Genomic DNA, 19035 nt, shown 5'->3' on the forward strand with positions numbered 1-19035 from the left:
TTGTCAAATTCCTTGTTAACGTTTTAACATTGACCCGGCCACATCTTGGCCGGGGTCAATGCCAGTGTGGTTTTCAGCCGCATCAGGGCCAGGTCAATGCCGCTCCATGGGGCCTTACCCTTACGCGTGTCATATATGCCAGACTTTCTCTTGGGAACCACTTCACTCATAATCCTAGAAGAATGGGGTCCAAAAACTCTTGAAACATTGACAGCTGGGGTTCCAGAAAAAGTGTTAGGGCATATATTCACACGCAGGGGTTTAAACGCCTCGAAATACGCCTTGAAAAACACTAGTGACACACCTACAAATAGGTTTCCATTGAAATCAATAGCAGATACAAAACACCAAAATACAGATACAACAAAAAATGGCGCGTAAAAAGATGCCAGGTAAAAAAGAGCAGGTCACTTCTTGAGCTGTTTTTGGAGCTGTTTTTCCATTGACACTTTTATGAAAAACGCCTCCAAAAACAGAGCCCTTGAAAACAGCTTAGTAATTTTCAGCCGTTATTTATTGTACGTGTGAACATACCCTTAGGATATGTTCACGCGGCTTATTTTCAGCCGTTTTTCGGGCCATGAACGCCTTTGAACATCTGCCCATTGTTTTAAATGGGAAAAACAGCGATTTGTTCAGACAGGTCGTTTTTTAAATGCATGTCATTTCTTGAGCCGTTTCTCAATATCTCAATTAACAAAGCTCCAAAAACGTCCGTAAACAAACGCATCGAAAAACGCTTGACGCATTAAAAACGGCTGAAAATCAGGCTGTTTTCCCTTGAAAACGGCTCCGTGTTTTACAGCTGTTTTCAGTTTAGCGTGTGAACATTGCCTTACGCTAATACTTGAGGCCCCATCTAAGAATGTGTGGTATATTGCAAATCTGTAGAATTCAGTTCGGACTGCAGATAGGGATACTTTAAAGGGGTTGTCGTATTGTCCCCTGTCCATGCGGACATCATAGAAGAGGGGGACCCCACTCTATGGGCCGGAACGTAGAACCTCTCTGTGAGAGCGGCGATCTGGTGGGCATTGATAGCCAGTCATGTGTATGTCTGGCTGATCACGGGTTTGCTGGGAGTGGCAGGAGTCGTACCAGCGTCGATCAGATGATCGCTGCGGTAGCTCATTACTGGGAGGAGTGGTCTCTGAGGAGACAACCCCTTTCATTTCTTATCAGACATCTGTAGGAGGATATAAGGGAGAAGCTAGCCAGGAAGTGGAAGAGGCTACTCATAACCCAGTGTAAATGGCTTTTGATAACGGAGATGGTAAAAATGAGACACTATTTTTGCAATGCAAAAAAAAAAGGAAAGAAAAAAAAGTTTGTGCCCCCTAAAACATTTTCATAGAGGAAAAATCTGCTCTATGGAAACCATACTCTTTATAATTAAGTTATAAGAAAACATCTCAACCAATAAAGATCTACCTATAAAAGATTTAATGTAACCGGTTTTCAAGAAACAATTTTAACTGTAAAGGGCATTGAACACTTCCAACTCCTTAAAGGGGTTTTCCACTCCTAAGAAATTGATGGCCTATCCTACGGAAAGGCCATCGATCTCTGATCGGTCGTCGCCCGGCACCCCTGCTGATCAGCTGTTTTGAAGGGGCCGTACGAGCTCAGCGACTGATCGGCAGATGTGTCAGGAGTCGAACCCCCAATCGATCAGAGATCGATGGCCCACTCTGAAGACAGACCATCAATTTTGTAGGACTGGAAAACCCCTTTGAAAGCTTCTTTCCTGGGACAGATTGTCAAGTTACCCATCTTGACCCAGCCTTAGTTGCCCCCAGCCAGGACCAGGCAAATCTCCTGAGATTGTACAAGAGCGTTTTCCCCAAAAAAAACAATTAACCGTAGTGAAGTCTTTGATGTACAACGAGTCCCGAATTACTCGTGAAACACTTCCCGCACTGCGAGCAGGAAAATGGCTTCACTCCTGTGTGAGTTCTTTGATGTAACAAGAGATTTGCTCTCCGGTTAAAGACTTTGCCGCACTCAAAACACGCAAAGGGTTTCTCCCCGGTGTGAATCTTTTTATGTCTGATAAAATTCGACTTATCATTGAAGCTTTTCCCGCATTCCGGACACACGAATGGCTTTTCTCCTTTGTGAATGCGCTGGTGTGTTACCAGCTGGGAGTTATTGGAGAAACATTTCCCACAGTCACCGCAGGAAAATGGTTTCTCTCTTTTATGAATCATCTGGTGGAGAAGAAGACTGGATTTCTCCTTAAATTTTTCATTACACTCCAAACATGAGAATTGCTTTTCTTCCATATGGAAAACTTTATGTCGGACCAGTTCAGCTTTGCTGGTGTAACGTTTGCCGCAGTCAGAGCAGGCGTAGGGCTTCTCCCCTGTGTGGGTTCTCTGGTGAATTAGAAGATTGGCTTTGCGATTAAAGCCTTTCCCACACTCGCTGCATGTATATGGCTTCTCCCCAGTGTGGATTCGCTTGTGCCTTCCGAAATTGGATTTGTCGTTAAAGCTTTTTCCGCACTCCGTACAAACGAAGGGCTTTTCGCCCCTGTGGATTCTTAGGTGTGTCACCAAATGAGAGTTACTCTTAAAAGTCTTGCCGCAGTCTGCACAACTAAAGGGCTTCTCACCTGCATGGATCCTCAAATGTATCAAGAGATGAGAATGACTGGGGAAGCATTTTCCGCACACAGAACAGACGAAAGGGACCTTCCCTCGATGCGATCTCTTATGCATAACCAAATCGTTATTCCGAGGAAAACACTTCCCGCATTCCGTACAAAGGTGCGGCTTACTTCCAAATTTTGGATGGATTTTGACTCTAGGGTGGTGGGAATACGGTTCATATTTATACTGTAGGAAATTGAAATCTGGATTTTGACCAAATTGCTGAATTTTAGAGTTATAGTTAACACCAGGCGGAAAATGCTGGTAAATATCATCGTGGTCTGAGGGAGACGGCTGACGGATTCCTGAAGACTGTCCGTTGTCTTCAAGGGCTGTGGGAAGAATATAAAATATTGTGAAGAGCGAGACCGATTAACGTGGAGTTTTCGAGCATTCTTAGGCTATGTTCACACAGGGCAGATACACGCGTAAAAGTACACAGAGTATCCGCCCTGTAGCCCGCAAGGAATTCCGTCCGGAAAACGGCACCAAATTGTCTTGCAGTTTTTCGGGCAGAATGACCGCTGCGGAAAACGGCAGGTAAAGAAAAAAAAAAGTCTATACTTACCCGTAGTCATGGCGACACATCCCTTTTACGTCCTGCAGCCCGGCCTCCTGGGATGACATTTCATCCCATGTGACCGTGGCAGTCTGTGATAGGCTTCAACACGAGACGTCATCCCTGGAGGCCGGCCTGGACAGAGAAGCAGAGAGTTCCGGGTAAATATAAGTTGTTGTTTTTTGTGCAATTTTTGTGGCGGAATCGCAGCTTTTCCGCCGCAAAAATCATCAGCTATTTGTTGTGGGTTTTGCCCTCTCATTAACTTTAATTGGGAAAACCAGCGGCAGAAAAGAAGCGATACCGCAACATAAATTGACATTCTGAGATTAAAACGAACCGCGGGTCAATTTATGAATGTGTTTTCGGCTGTTTTTTTTACGCAGCGTGTGGATGACATATTCAAATCCGCAGCTTAATACAGTAGCAGCAGAGGGGAGGAGAGTTGAACAAATTTCATCTGCACGCTGCGGAAAAAATCCGCCAAGAAAACGTTCATAGCTTTTTAATTAGCCAATGTTACAGCTCAGATGACGTCATCACTTCACACGCAGTTTACAAAAACATAAAAGAAAGGTTAAAGGCCAAAACCAAGTGTAAAATAATCTCCATCATCCACAAAAAAAACTTGACTGGATGAGGCGGAGGACAACGCGTAATTGAAGAGGCGCCATGAAGTGTTCCCAATCAACACAGTTACGAAGGCCAAGCCATGATTCACCTGTACGAACACCTCTAGGAACTCGTGTCTCCGTCTTCCACTGCTGCTGGTCCCCGATGTATTCCTCCTCCTCCTCCTCATCTTCTTCTTCAATATCAATTATGACAATATTCAGATTTTCGTCCTAAATTAGAAATGTGGGAGAAAGATTTTAATGGCCTACAAACCCTTAAATATTAAGGCCCAGTTCACATGGCGGTCTTTGGCGCTTATTTTGATGCAGAAATCGCACTAAAACACTCCCTATATCTATAATGGGAGATAGAGGCATTTTGTTCCATGCGGTTTTTGTCCGCTCGTGTCTTGCCCGATCTTGGAACAGTTTCCACTTTTGAACCTCTATTGAAAACATGAAAACAATATGAGGGAGTAATAAAAAACGCAGTTAGTTTGGAGCGGTTTTTGATGCGATATTTGACAAAAAAAAATGGCTGTTTTTTTTTCCATTTGCTAAATTACAAAAAAACGGCTAAAGAAAAACACATCATAAAACGCATGCATTCCAAAACCTGCCTCAAAAACCTGAAAGAAAATCTTGAGGCATTTTTTTTCTGCTTGAAAATAAACCAAACCGCTGTGTGAACATACCCTTATAATTATTAGCTTTGGTTATTAACGTCTTTCATCCACGGACTTATATATACACAGATATCCAGAACCTTGATTTGGGCTGAGTAGGTCCAACAGACCAAAACAGATCTGCTCAAAGATTGGTGCCTCTTGTTATCTTGTACCCATCACGTTCTAAGGCTTATTCTGGAGGGAGGTATAAACTTGTAGGGTAAGCCATCTAATGATGGACATTAATGTGGCAGGAAGGGGCAGAGCCTGAATGGCGGGCTGCGCAGACCTGCCCCTGAGCTCAGCTCCTTGGGGGCAGGTACATTATCCTGGTAATAGAGTCTCAAGTACACCACATCCTGACAGAGAAGCAAATTTACTTGCCTACATCTCCAACTGGACTGGGACCGCTGGATGGGCGGACGACGGAAAAAAAAGAGCTTGATCATGCCGGCCACATGTGCCGTGCACAGTGACGCCTCTTCTGCTCTTGTCGATCCCCCAGGACCATCTGCTATGGCGTACCGGGATTGCTTCTGCCAAGCGGTGGGAGAAGTGTTTTCGGGATGAGTTTTTACAGCCCTCTTTCCCCCTCCTCTACCTTGAATTCCCCACGGTTTGCTGAAATCCTTACTGCCATAAACTGGGTTGGCCAACATAGTTGAGGAGTTAAAGCAGGACTTTACTTTCAGCAGGATTAACAGAAGATTACAGACCGCACCTCAGAGGTGGAACGGAGAGTGGAAGAGTTGGAGGATACATGCAGACCTTTGCTTGAGCACATACGTGAAATCCACAGATGCCTGAAAGCATCTATGGACTGTGCCGAAGACTTTGAGAATAGACTCGGGCATAATGATGTGTGAATCACCCTGAAAAGCCAGAAGATCCTGACCCTACACGTTTTCTGGAGAGCTGGCTCAAAGATCTATTTGGAACAGGCTGTTTTACGACCATGTTTGCTATTGAGAGGTGTCATAAGGTCCAGTCCTCCACCACTTGGGGCGCCACCATGTCCGTGGCTGGCCAGAATGCGATCTTAGTTGAGATGCAATCCTGCAGGGTGCTAGATTTAGTAAAGTCGTATGCTATGATAATGCCCCCGTATCGTTTTATCATGATTTCTCACCAGATTTACGAAAGCTGAGGGCAACATTTACAGGAGTGGAGCGGTAACTCAGAGATAAAAGCTATCTTCCCGATCCAGCTTCAGCAGACTGATGATCAACGTGCCATGTTCTTCACTATGCCAGGTGAAGCTTGTGACTGATGCCTTTCCCAGGAGGTCACTGAGGCAACAAGTTGGTCACCCCCCAAGTAGTTGTCCTTGGACCGGTTTAGGGTATAAGGCCTACACGGACGGTTTAGTTTGTTCTCTATGATAGGCAAGGGTTGGTTTAGGGATGGGATGGGTCATTTCTTTTGCCGGCTGACCTCCAAAGCTCTATTATGCTGGATTCACACACATTGTATTGCTGTTTTTTTTTGTGCGACCAGATGTTACATAAAAAGCACTACGTACAACTGCGTTTTTTGGTTTGTGGCATCTGAGAGGCAATTTTCGGTCAGTGGCATTTTTTTTCAGGCGGTTTTCCAGTAGGCTTCTCTATGGGACCTAAAAAACGCTATAAAAAACGATCGTACAAAATGTCACTAAAGAAAAAACGCCTTAAAAAACACCACTAAAAACGCATGTTACATTTCAATACCGCTTGCCTTTTAGAAGCGTTTTTTGATGCGGTTTAAAACGCCAAAACCATTCTGTGTGTGAAGGAGGCCTTTAAGCTCCGTTTTGCACTTTGAGCCCCTCTCTTTCCAAGCATCCCTCGGAGTCCTTCATTAGGTCACCTGACTTGGCCAAAGCGATCACGTGAGTTAAAGGGGTTATGCAGGGCCTGAAAATTATTAGCAGTGTCGTCACTGCAGTATGTGATACACTCGCTAATATACATTCCGGTCCCCCGTCATGCCGATTCTGAGATTTTTATATATTTCATAGCGCGCCTGGGGGACCGGTAGTCTAGTTGCGCAGTCTTCCTTGATGACGACACGACTCTTTGTCATGTGCTCGCTGTACTACTGCTACTGCTTGTACATAGAATACAACGGGGCCGGGCACATGACGAAGAGTCGTGTTGTCATCAAGGAAGACTGCGCAACTAGACTACCGGTCCCCGGCAGTGCTATAAAAAATCTATGAAACTCTTCTTTTTTTTTTTGTTAATTCAGTTATATTGATTGGCAAATATGTTATGTCCTTGTAAAAAAAAAGAAGAGATGGACATGAAGTAATTAGGAATACAGTACCTCATTCTGTTTTTTGGAGGCTCTCTCATTTAATGCATAAGGTGTGGGATCAGGAGGACTGGGGCATCTTTCAGGTGTAACACTGGATACTTCTGTAGGAGACACGAGTTATGTTGTGAGCAAACATGATCGAAAAACTACTGAACAAAATAAAAATGGAGGACACTTCTTAATAAAGTAAAAGAATGAAAATCTGACACTCAAAAGACTATGCTGTTGCCACATTATCAGATTTAACTTAAAACAGACCTAACTTTTCAGAATAAGCTGTTATATGTGTGGGTACATGAGGAAGAACACTATTCCTGGCCTTTATATGACTTGTATTCTGCATTACTTAGCCGTTTTCCCCTCTGCAGACTCTACCTCCAATTTTCAGTTGTCTCAGAGGAGAATCCTGCTCTCCTATCTCTAGCTATCACATATGTATATAGGAGCTGCAGCAGCATGGAGGACATTATACCGCAGTAATGAGCAGTGTAGCTGAGAATCCAGCACTGGGGTGACATAGAAATCTTACCAGCAGCCTGTGCCTTTTTCTCTCTCTGCTCCTGCTTTCTTCTCCTACTCACCCCTCTCCTCTCCATAGACTTGTATGCAGTGTGTGTTGCTAACTCACGCTCTCTCTGCTCCCTCTTCCTGCTCCCCCTCCCCTCTGCATAGACTTGTATAGTAGGCAGTGAAGAGATACACCCCACTCTTTGCAGCCCGCCAATTCTGCTCTATAACCAGGAACAAACTTTGCTTGACAACAGGGGGTGGATATCAGATTACAGGAAGGGAGACATCTAGTGGCAGTAACTTCACACAGAGTTTGCATGGATAAAACAACTACGTTTTAACAGTAAGTAAATTACAGAATTGATCTATATCAGGTATACTATTAGATCAGCATAAGTTGTTTGAAAAGTTGGAGGCCTCTGGTCCAAAATTGTCACTATATATGACAAATGTATAGTAAACATACCTGATGCCCCCTTTCAATTGTTGTAAAATGGCCACCAGTCTCAGACTACCCTATGCCCAGTGTGCTTTGATATTCTCAGACACCCTCTACTGCCCTTGGATGGACCAGCGCTGATAAAGCCAGCAGGTCCTGTTGCAGGAGTCCTGACTAAAGCAGCAGTAGAAGAGCTACATAACAAGAGACGGAGGCCTGTTCTTGACACCCCAGCGCGGTCTTCCTCCTCTCTGTTGCAGACTGGGTTCTCTGATGCGCTCCTTTTTGCTGCTGTGCTGTCTCTTGTTACGCAGCTCATCCGGTACCCCTGCAACAGTACCTGCAGGGGAAGACACAGACATGATGGACACAGCGCTGCTGGTTCATCTGAAAGCTGGGTGGTCATGTCTGAGAATACCAAAAGCACACTGCATAGGGTAGTCTAAGAATGTGGCGGACATTTTCCATACATGGAAAGGGGGCACCAGAATGAAGGAGCGGCGGCAGCGGAAGGAACCAGGTACGTTTACTATTTGCTATGTATAGTGACATTTTTACTTTGGAGTGGAAGGACCGGCAGTTAAAAAAAGGTTCTCTTTCCAAGGTATCCACAGAACAAGTGAAACAGTCCGCAGCCATTCATTCAACTCTTTGTTAAAAAACATGTATTTGGCCACGTACACACACGGTGCAGTTTTTGATGTGTATTTTTTTTTTTTTTTACTCAAACAGATAAAGAAAAAGATCGTAAATAACTTTTTTTTAGATAATTTTCTATAATAGGATCTATTTTTGTCTTTGGCTAAAACCAATGCACCAAATTGCCCTGTGTGAACTCGGTGTTTCCAACTCTTGCACCTCAAAATCGTCGAACATTAGACAATTATTGATTAAAATTTATTTAGGACCAGTGGATCAGCACATGGCAACGCAGTAGTAATGTTGTACCATGTTAGCCAGAAATATATTGTACAGAAATTCTCTAGGACTTTGCATTTAAAGGGACATAGAGACACTCAAACAGCAACTGAATATGGTGGGTAAAGGTGTGGGGGCCAACTGGATCAGGCTGGTCTCACCAAAGACATCCTAGAAATATGCCATCAACATGGGAAAAGCTGGAGGCCAACCACTGTGATGCCCATCGTTCACTAGAAAAAAAGTTTCGGCATGGTGCCGTTTCGGCTTCTGTAGGCTCACAATGGCAATCCCCTGTGACCGATCCAGTATTGATGGTATATCCCAGCAGGGTTGCCAACCTCTACTTCGGTAATTTCTGGACAACTGAGCTAAAAATTACGGACAGGCCAAAATTTTTAAGGAACACATTACAAAATCTGTGCAATGTGCTAGGAGTGACTCGCCAATCACAGCCCCGCTTGTAGCTTTCCCACGTTAACTTAGCACGGGAAAGCTGCAAGCAGGGCTGTGATTGGTGAGTCCGATACACTCACCAATCAATCCACCCCCACTCACATTTAGAAGCAGAAGGAGGGCAGACGGAGCTAAGTGAATGACGCGGCGGCGGTCTGAATGAGGTCGGTGCCGGGAGTGAACCAGTCCAGTCACCTGACGTCACGTCAGTGACGTGAGGTCAGGTGACTGGACTGGTTCACTCCCGGCACCGACCTCACTCAGACCGTCATTCACTTGGCTCTGTCCTCCCTACTCCTGCTCCTAAATGCATTTGCCGCGGATTACTCTTCCCTTGTTTGCACTGCGCATGTCCATTTTGGAGCATGCGCAGTGCAACGTTTCGGGGGATGGAGAATAAATCCCGGACTGTGTTTTTTTCTGCCGGATATTACGAGTTTTTTGCGGACTGTCTGTAAATTTGCGGACGGTTGGCAACCCTGTATCTCAGCTATCTGCCACCAATGTCTTTAGTAAAAAAAAATGCTTTAAGGGAGAGTCCACCATTTGACAGTGCCTTTCCAAAAATTGGACCCCTACCTCTTACAGGATGTACAGCAGATTAACTGCTTGTGTCCAATTTTAATCCAGAATCTCCTGGCACTTTAGAATTTGAGTCCAGGAGTCAGGTTTTCTGTGGTCAGATAAGATGGTGTCTGAGTAAGGAGAAAACATGACTCTTTCCTGTATTCAATGGCTAATACTCACCTGGGGTGAGATCTATCACCGTTTCCCTGTGCTGCTCTTTACTTATAGCATACGTCCTTTTTTCTTTGATCTGAGGGACACCTTCAACTCTCCACATATTTACATCTTCAACCTAAATGTTGCAGTAAAATGCAAGTCATAAATCCAGATACTGACTTTTATTTTATTTAAAGAGGACCCGTCAGCTCTACTGACTTCTTTAACTTTAGTAAATACTTGTATTCCCCATAATATAACAATTGTAGAGCACCTTTTCTTAGAACTGTGCGTTATGCCGTTCCTCTGTTATTCCTCCTAGAAATGTATGAAGAAATTGACAACTGGGTGTTACCATTCCCCTTGTCAAAGGGGCGTGTCTCTACACAGTCTCACTCTGTCAGCACTGATTGGACATTATCAGTCTGTGAAGGGACACGCCCCCAACTGGTAACACCCAGTTGATAATTTATTCATACATTTCTAGGAGGAATAACAGAGGAACGGCACAACGCAGTGTTCTAAGAGAAGGTGTTATGGACTTGTCATTTCATGGCGAATACTAGTAAAAACTAAAACAGAAATGTCAGGAGAGGTGACAGGTTCTCTTTAAAAGTCTTTATAACCTTTGCAGAACGGACCAGAAACTGTTCTGCGTGGTTCCTGGTCTCATGACCCTCATATCCACAATCAATAATAAAAAAAAAAAAGATAGGGATAACACTGCGACGGTCCCCCTTCCATGACTGCCATAATAACAGAGCAGTGGATTTCCTGGACTACTGGATGTATTCATGATCCTATACCAATTCTTGAAAATGTGACTTATGTGGCCGAAACCTTTCCAGAAGACCTCAACATGTTATCTTCACACCCCCAAAAGGAGTTTTAACCATCAATTTAAGCCACTATTCCCACCCTCTCAGCTATTTGACTGTTTCTAGATTCTGAAAACTTAAAGGGGTTGTCCAAAAGTTTAAGAAATGAAACAATGTTAAGTCCCTGCCGCTCCAGTGCCGATGTTTCCCACCGGGCTGTTTTTTTCTTTTTCCCCTTAAAGAGGCTCTGTCACCAGATTTTGCAACCCCTATCTGCTATTGCAGCAGATCGGCGCTGCAATGTAGATTACAGTAACGTTTTTATTTTTAAAAAACAAGCATTTTTGGCAAAGTTATGACCATTTTTGTAGTTATGCAAATGAGGCTTGCAAAAGTCCAAGTGGGTGTGTTTAAAAGTAAAAGTCCAAGTGGGCGTGTATTATGTGCGTACATCGGGGCGTTTTTAATACTTTTACTAGCTGGGCGTTCTGAAGAGAAGTATCATCCACTTCTCTTCAGAACGCCCAGCTTCTGGCAGTGCAGATCTGTGACGTCACTCACAGGTCCTGCATCGTGACGGCCACATCGGCACCAGAGGCTACAGTTGATTCTGCAGCAGCATCAGCGTTTGCAGGTAAGTCGATCTCACAGCTGTCAAGACAAAGCCTCGGATATGTTCTTCTCCCAGACTGTAAAGGGTCATCCATGGTAATAAACATTCTACTAGAACAAGTACTACAGACTACAGCTAAGTCCTCATCGCGCCCACATGTCCATGCGTTGGCCATACAATAGATTATTGGAGTCTGAACAGGCCAATTTTGATCATTTTCTACCAACGGTTGGTGCCCTTTTGAGCGTGACAGACACCGACCAAAGACAGATATCTGTGGAAAAGTTCACCTGCCGTGTTGGACTTTTAGGGTCGATGTCGGTGGCAGTGTTTGGAATGTCGTTCCGAAAAATCTGCATCTCATTAATAGAAGCCCGACAGGGCGACAGATATCGATCGGCAATTTGTCATTTCAATTTATGGCATTGTCGTCCAAAATGACAACTTTCACAGACCAACTGTGCATATGAAATCCCAAATGTATGGCCCAGCTGGGAGAAGCCAAGTACAACCATTACATTTCAGCCAAGCAATATATGTTCATAAAAATGCCCCATCATAAAATAATTAAAGAAATTTGTCTCGGAAATCTAAAATCAATCCCAAAAGAGATCGTAATCCAAAACCATCTCATAGTCCTGAGTCAGGACTGGCTGTGATAGCATCTTTTATCTGGAGTTTGGGGAGAGGGTGTTGGGATAGGAAAGTATGTGGTGTAGTGGTAAAGGATTTCAGCCAAGGACATGCTTAAAGGGTAACTAAACTTTTGAAAAACCTTTGACATGTCGAAAGCTTTCATCAGTGGACGTACGAGCGCTAAGACCCCCACCGATCACTAAAACGAAGCGGCAGAAAGCGCTCCGATAGGCTTCCCGCGGAGCGGTGTACGGCCTCAATAGAAAGTCTGTGAGTCCGTACACCGCCTGCTCGGCACAGCGCTCACCCGAGCTCTTCTGCTGCTTCATTTTAGCGATCGGTGGGGGTCTCAGTACTTGTACGTCCACCGACCAAAACTTCTGATATGTCACTAACTTTTTAAAAAGTTTAGTTACCCTTTAAGCATGTCCTTGGCTGAACTCCGTTACCACCACACCACATACTTTTCTATCCTTTCCCCGAAAAGCTGAGAGAGCGGTGTACGGACGCACAGACTTTCTATTGAGCCTGTACACCGCTCCGAGAAAAGCCGATCAGAAACTAAGCGGCACAGCGATCATCCAAGCGCTTCTCCCATCGTGGGGGTCTCAGTGCTCGGACCCCCACCGATCAAAACTTCAGATCTGTCATTATAACAAAAGTTTTTTAAAAGTTTAGTTACCCTTTAAAGAGCGGAGGGGAAAAGAGGCTGCAGACCTGTTCTTGATTTGATGATACTTATGACTGTATGACACTATTGTGAGGGATCATTCGGAGTTCACAGATCACATGGCGGCTCCATTATATAATGACATTCTCTTCAAAAATACTAATCTTACGGAATTTAACTCTATTTGAACTTCTCTTAGACCAGAGCTAAACCAAGTGTAAAGATACCTTGTTGCATTTTTTCTTGTAGGCTTGAGTAGGCTCCGTAATACAATCTTGAATCGCACTTTGGTTTTCCTCTTCAAAATCCTGTGGATAGAGAGAACTGGGACATCTCTCGGGTGTATTTCCCATATAGGACCCACCTGTGGAAAATAAACACTGTGACTGAATGCGTGGCTTATATGTGATGATCAGATGATGGGTGTAACTAGGTGACGCTCAGAACCGCACTTTCTTTTACCCGGAGATGTGAGGGGCTGGTGGTCCCGGTGGTCCTCCATCATGATGTCCTTGTACAGATCCTTCTTACCCGGTGATGTGTGGTTCCGGTGGTCCTCCATCATGATGTCCTTGTACAGATCCCTCTTACCCGGTGATGTGAGGGGCTGGTGGTCCTCCATCATGACGTCCTTGTACAGATCCCTCTTACCCGGTGATGTGAGGGGCTGGTGGTGCTCCATCATGACGTCCCTGTACAGATCCCTCTTACCCGGCGGTGCGAGGGGCCGGTGGTCCTCCATCATGACTTCCTTGTAGAGATCCCGGTGTCCTTCTATATACTCCCACTCCTCCATGGAGAAGCAGACGGTGATGTCCTCATGTCTTACAGGAACCTGACACACAATGATACAGTCATCATCCCGACACCTCCCCGGGTGTCCCTCTATAATGTCCCGGTATTCCCAGCCCCCGCCTCACCTCTCCCGTCAGCAGATGAATGATCTTGTTGGTGAGGTCTAGGATCTTACTCCTCTCATGTATCGGGTGAGATGAGGGCAACGTGATGGGGCTCTGGGTCCTGCTCAACTTTCCAGAGACGTGAGGACGATTATAGGACGTCACATGATCGAAAGACTTCTTCAAGGGACCATAATCCTAAAAAAACCGACAATAAGGAACATCACATTCATATCTTGATTGGAAACACACCTCTCCTTTCAAATCTCATGGTACATATTTCCTAGAACCCCTCACCTCTCCAGTCAGCAGATAGAGAATCTCCAGGGTGAGACTTAATATTTGCTCAGTTATGCGACTCTTCTCCTTTTCCATTCTGAAGACGGAGCTTTGGTCCTGCTGTCGGGGACCAGACGTGGGGAGCCCTGAATCGAGAGACGAGTATATATTCAGAGGCCTTGTGCTTATTGGAAACTACCAATATCACAATCACCAGAAAATGGTAAATTAATTGGAAATGAACAGACTTTTTCTACTGCAACAGACAGGACTAGGTTAGCAGAGATTGATTCAGGAACAGGAAAGCACTTGCAGTGGCCGGGAATAAGTTCCTGACACGTAGCTTCTTGCTCACAGTAGTATGGGGTTTTTGTAAAGGGGAAGGAGGGTGAGCTCTGCTCTGACTGCAGGGGGAAGAAATAGGGAGGCTGCTATGGGTAGTGATGATAGGGAGGAGGCACTGCTTTACCCACAGGGGGACAAATTGCTCTAACTGTTGGGTGGAGAAGTGTAAGACTACTAGAGGAAAATTGGGGAGACTGTGACTAGTGGCGGCAAGGGAGACCCTGCTATGACTATTGGGAGGATAAATGAGGACCTGCTGTGAATACTGGGGAGAAGGGGATGGGACATGTGACTTCCATTAAGGAAAGATCGGCTGTGACTACTGTTGACTCTCTACAGAAGGTGCCATCAATAAACAATACTTTCAGCAGTGGCGGCGTAGTGCCATAGATTTCTGACCACTAGGGGGAGCTTTTCTATGTCTTTGGAGCAATTGTTATAGAATCATATGATAAAATCCTTATTCCAAGCGGATATTTTACCGAATGGGGTAGAAAATACCCGTTTCACATGTATTGCCGGGAGAACGTTAGCAAATTCTATCAGGATTTAGGTGCGGAATCTGTACCTAAATCCTGACACAATCAGAAATGTGTAATCATGATAGGATTTAGCAGCTGATTGGTTGATTGTGACCTCACTGATCTACACTAAATCTGATTGGTCAGAGCACTCCATGCAGGTCAAGCCTTTAGACTCATTCACTTCAAAGGCACGAAAAAAAAAAAAATAATTGGTGACGGATACATTGTAAGGTCTCGGAATGTGGTTCTGTATGTGGGAGCCATAGACGGGCTCATTACAGCACCGCGGCGTTCCTTCCAGGGGGGTATCCCACCATATTACGGCATGGAATGAAACACGCCACCACTTTTTTCTCGCAGGTTCCTTGAAATTCGAGGCAGTGGGTCCCACAGATTTCAACGGATGCTGTATTAGGCATTCCTAATACCGCTGTGTACATCAGGTCTTATTCTACAGTCGTTTCGTTGTTATTAACCCCTTCCCTTCACAGCCATTTTTCGGATTTTCATTTTCGTTTTTTCCTCCCAACCTTCCAAAAGCCATCTTTTTTATTTTCCGTCTATATAGCCAAACGAGGACTTGTTTTTTGCGGGACGAGTTGTAGTATTTCATGGCACCATTTATTGTACTGGGAAGCTTGAAAAAAAAGTCTTTGTGAGATGAATGGGGGGAAAAAAACAGCGATTCCGCCATATATTTTTTTTTAGGAGTTTCACTTTTACGGAGTCCACTGTGCGGTAAAGACGACATGTTAACCGTATACTGCGGGTCAATACGATTATGGCGATACCAAAGTTAGGTAGTTTTTTTTTTAGGTTTTACTACTTTTATCGCTACGTTAAATCTGCACCACAATTTTGTGAAGATTTTTGGTCGTAATTCCCTGCAAGTACTAACTAGGTCTGATACGCTACGTACTTTTACGACCTGTGGGACGTCACACGGACGCGTGTATTTCAATGGGGCCATTCAAATGGCTGAAGTCTTAACGAACCGTGTGAGGGGTCCGTGGAAGAATAGGATAGGTCCTATTTTCGTCAGTTTTCATGGATCCCTCAATAGACTCAAGTCTAATTGAGGGATCTCTGTCCCGCACGGGTGCAACTTGGACGTGAGAAACAAAAGTTTTTGAGTTCGCACTCGTTCGTAAGAATCTGTCTTAAGTTTACTTACACACGCGGCAGATTTTTCTGCTACTAAATCCACGTGTATTACGCGTGGATTTTGTTGTAGATTCACCACATTTTTCACTCTTTCTACATTAAAAAGGGTAAAATCCGCAGTGATCGTCCACGACACATTGAGAATACCGCGGATCCCGTGCAGAAAATGTTGTACAGCCTGCGGATAGGATTTGTAATATCTTATTCACAAGGTTTTTACTGTAACCCGCTGCAGATTTTCCATAGGCAAATTCGGACAGAAAATCCACAGCATTTCCATCCGTTTTGTGTATGTGATTTTTTTTTCCCCTACCCAAATATAAAAAAAATTTAAAAATTCAGGACGGATAATGTTTACCACTTTTTCCAAATTAGAGCCAATACTTTTTTTTTTGTAGGTCTTTGCAAATACAGAAAAAGACACATACACTTTCTTTTAGCATTATTTTTAATTTTTTTTGTAAGATATTATATTCAATTAATAATGTTTACCCCAAAAACCGTCTACTTCTCCTGCGAAGAGGAGGCCGACTATATGTACATCGTCCAGCATATGGCACCAAAATATAACGCTACAAGAGCAAAGCCCCCGTTTTAGTATTAGACGTGCGCTCACTCTAGTCCGCTGTCACAATAAAGGGATGGGCTGTCAAAACGACAGGCCGCACTAGTTGATGCGGTAGTAGCCGACTTCTCGCTCTCCGCACATCTCAGTGTCATATTAGACGAGAAGACGATCTTATAAAGAACAGAAACCGGGATTTGGAAAAAACTTTTCCTGTGAGTGTTAGGATTGGTTGTTATGGTGATCATGTGATCGGGACCTGAGCGCTCCTAATTAGATCACCCAAACCAGACAAACACCCGCAGAAGAATGGACGGAAATATACGTCGGTTCTAAACAAAGCCGGGCAAACGTGGATGTAAATTTACAGTGCGTGAGCCTTAGACCTCGTTTACAAGAGCGTGATATACGTGCGTGCGACTCGCGTGCTTTTCACACGTGTCGTACGCACCTATATTAGTCTACGGGGCCGTGCAGACAGTCCGTGAGTTTTGCGCAGCGTGAGTCCGCTGAAAAAAACTCACGACATGTCCTATATTTGTGCGCTGTTCGCGCATCACGCACCCATTGAAGTCAATGGGTGCGTGAAAACCACGCAGGTCGCACGGAAGCACTTCCGTGCGAACTGCGTGGTTCGCGCAACGGCTGTCAAACTCTGAATGTAAACAGAAAAGCACCACGTGCTTTTCTGTTTACAAACATCCAAACGGAGTGTCATAATGATGAAAATCTCGCAGCCGCGCATCATACACTGATGACACATGCAGCTGTTAAGTGCCTTTTGCGCACGCAAAACGCACACGCTCGTGTAAATCAGGCCGTAAAGGGTAACCAGATTTTTTTTTAAACTTTCTGACATATGTTAGGGAGACATCAGAAGTTATCATCGGTGGGGTTTCGAGCGCGGAGACTCCAACCGATCGCTAAATAGAAGCGCTCGGGTGCCGCTTCATTTGGCGACTCAGACTTTCTATTGAGCCTGTACACCGCTCCGAGGAAAACCCATCAGAAACGAAGGCCTCATGAACACAAACGGGTTTTTGTACCCGCAAAAGTGCGGATGAATTGCGGACCCATTCATACGACCGTGGCTTACACGGACCGTGTGGGGGACGCAATCGTGGCCTCTATAAACTCAGGACTAGTCATTGAAACTAATCCACATCTTTTGTGGTCAGGGATTGCGGATGACACTCCGCGGACGTCCGTGCCGGTTATCACGGGCCGCGTGCATGAGGCCTATGCGGCTCAACCCCCACCCGAGCACTTCAGCCGCTTCGGTGGGGGTCCCAGTGCTCACACACACACCCCCCCCCCCCATCAAAACTTCTGACATGTCAAAAAGTTAAAAAAAAAAAAAAAAACGGTTACCCTTTAAGTGGTTAAATGACTGAAAATATAAAGAATACAAACAAGTCCAAAAAAATAAATCATTGTAATTAAAATAAAAAAAACAATTATACAATCGATTGTATATAAAATGATCAGGAACATAATAAATAACAAAAAGACCAATAATATCATAAAATACTAATAATAAAAAATGATACAAATATAACGGATAATATATATAAAAACCTAATACCACAAATAAAATAAATAGGAATAGAATAAAATAATATTTAGTGACTGTCCTATTACAGGAATAGTAAAACCTAAATAATACAAAGACGTAAAGAATATAAACTGTAATAATAATAAATGATATAAACAATCCTGCTTCCATATAATCCGCGTTATTAGCCGCTGCATTACATGCGATGTGTATAATCCCCGCTCCCCGCCCCCTCTATACCGCGGATTCACTATAGAAACACATCAACCCTCCACTCACCTAAATCCCTTAATTTGAACTCACCGGAAGCGGAAATAGATTGCAGACAAGTACTTCCGGGTGGTGCGTTCCAGCGAAGTCCTTTCGTTTCATGCGTCTCCCTTACTCCCTGGTTCTGTAGTCAGGGGGAGGGTGGTGCTTGGTGACGTCACGAGCAGGCACTACATAAGCATATGGACGGCCATATTATATGTGTACTGCATGCAGTGAGCGCCACCTACAGTGTGACTAAAGAAAATGCCAGTTAATACCAGAACCACCCCCTTTGCTTGCCTCAGATGCCCCCTTAAATGCCATAAATACCCAGATCAGTGCCCATCCTCAGATTTCCATGATTGGTACCGGGCCGTGCCCCCTTCCTCTCCAGGCTCAGTCGCACCCCCTGCCTTCATTATGCCTCGGCTTCCAGGGCTGGAAATTAAAGGGGTTAACCCAAGATCAACATTTATCACCTATACACAGTATAGGTGATAAATGTGTGATCGCTAGGACCCCGCCAATAACTAGTATGGGGGGTCTCGAACCCCTCATTACTCCTCTGCGCACGCGAATTGATGAGCGGCGGTCGAGTGGTCACGGCTGTCTCAGTCAGTCTTAAGACTTTAACCCCTTCCCGCCGCAGCCATTTTCATAGTTGACAACATTTGATTTTTTTTTCCAGGGACACTTATGCCTCATGCACACGAGGGTGTGTGCCGTCCGTGTCCCGTCAGTGATCCGAGGAAAGACAGGACATGTTCTATCTTTCCTCGGATCGGAGGCTCGAACCATTTTTCACGGACCCGATTCAAATGAATAGGTCCGTGAAGACTATCGGGTGCCACTCGGATGCCGTCAAAATTGGCCTGA

The 19035-nt window shown here is 44.6% G+C and overlaps 1 protein-coding gene across 3 annotated transcripts; it reads right to left on the reverse strand.

The window, feature by feature from the left end:
* Positions 1-1426: 1426 nt before the first annotated feature.
* LOC142663408 (uncharacterized) lies at positions 1427-18159 on the reverse strand. Of its 3 annotated transcripts, none has more exons than XM_075842025.1 (9): positions 18108-18159; positions 13773-13900; positions 13497-13673; positions 13288-13411; positions 12804-12940; positions 9864-9975; positions 6803-6894; positions 3935-4058; positions 1427-2986 (listed from the first exon to the last, which is right to left on the reverse strand). In XM_075842025.1, exons 2-9 carry the CDS (start codon positions 13848-13850, stop codon positions 1857-1859), a joined length of 1974 nt encoding a protein of 657 aa, XP_075698140.1. In that variant the 5' UTR covers positions 13851-13900; positions 18108-18159; the 3' UTR covers positions 1427-1856. The 3 variants fall into 3 exon arrangements, with proteins under 3 accessions (XP_075698140.1, XP_075698139.1, XP_075698138.1); XM_075842024.1 differs by having other exon boundaries at positions 13168-13411; XM_075842023.1 differs by having other exon boundaries at positions 13039-13411.
* Positions 18160-19035: the final 876 nt, after the last annotated feature.

This window comes from Rhinoderma darwinii, chromosome 11 (assembly GCF_050947455.1).
Source record: "Rhinoderma darwinii isolate aRhiDar2 chromosome 11, aRhiDar2.hap1, whole genome shotgun sequence".
NCBI classification, from domain to species: Eukaryota; Metazoa; Chordata; class Amphibia; order Anura; family Rhinodermatidae; genus Rhinoderma; species Rhinoderma darwinii.

Excerpts from the sequence above, each read along its gene's own strand:
- LOC142663408 (XM_075842023.1), bottom strand. The coding sequence starts at position 13,850 with ATGGAAAAGGAGAAGAGTCGCATAACTGAGCAAATATTAAGTCTCACC. Across the intron at positions 13,674-13,772 it reads TCTATCTGCTGACTGGAGAG|GATTATGGTCCCTTGAAGAA; the intron begins GTGAGGGGTTCT and ends CGGTTTTTTTAG. Across the intron at positions 2,987-3,934 it reads TCCTAGAGGTGTTCGTACAG|CCCTTGAAGACAACGGACAG; the intron begins GTGAATCATGGC and ends TTCTTCCCACAG.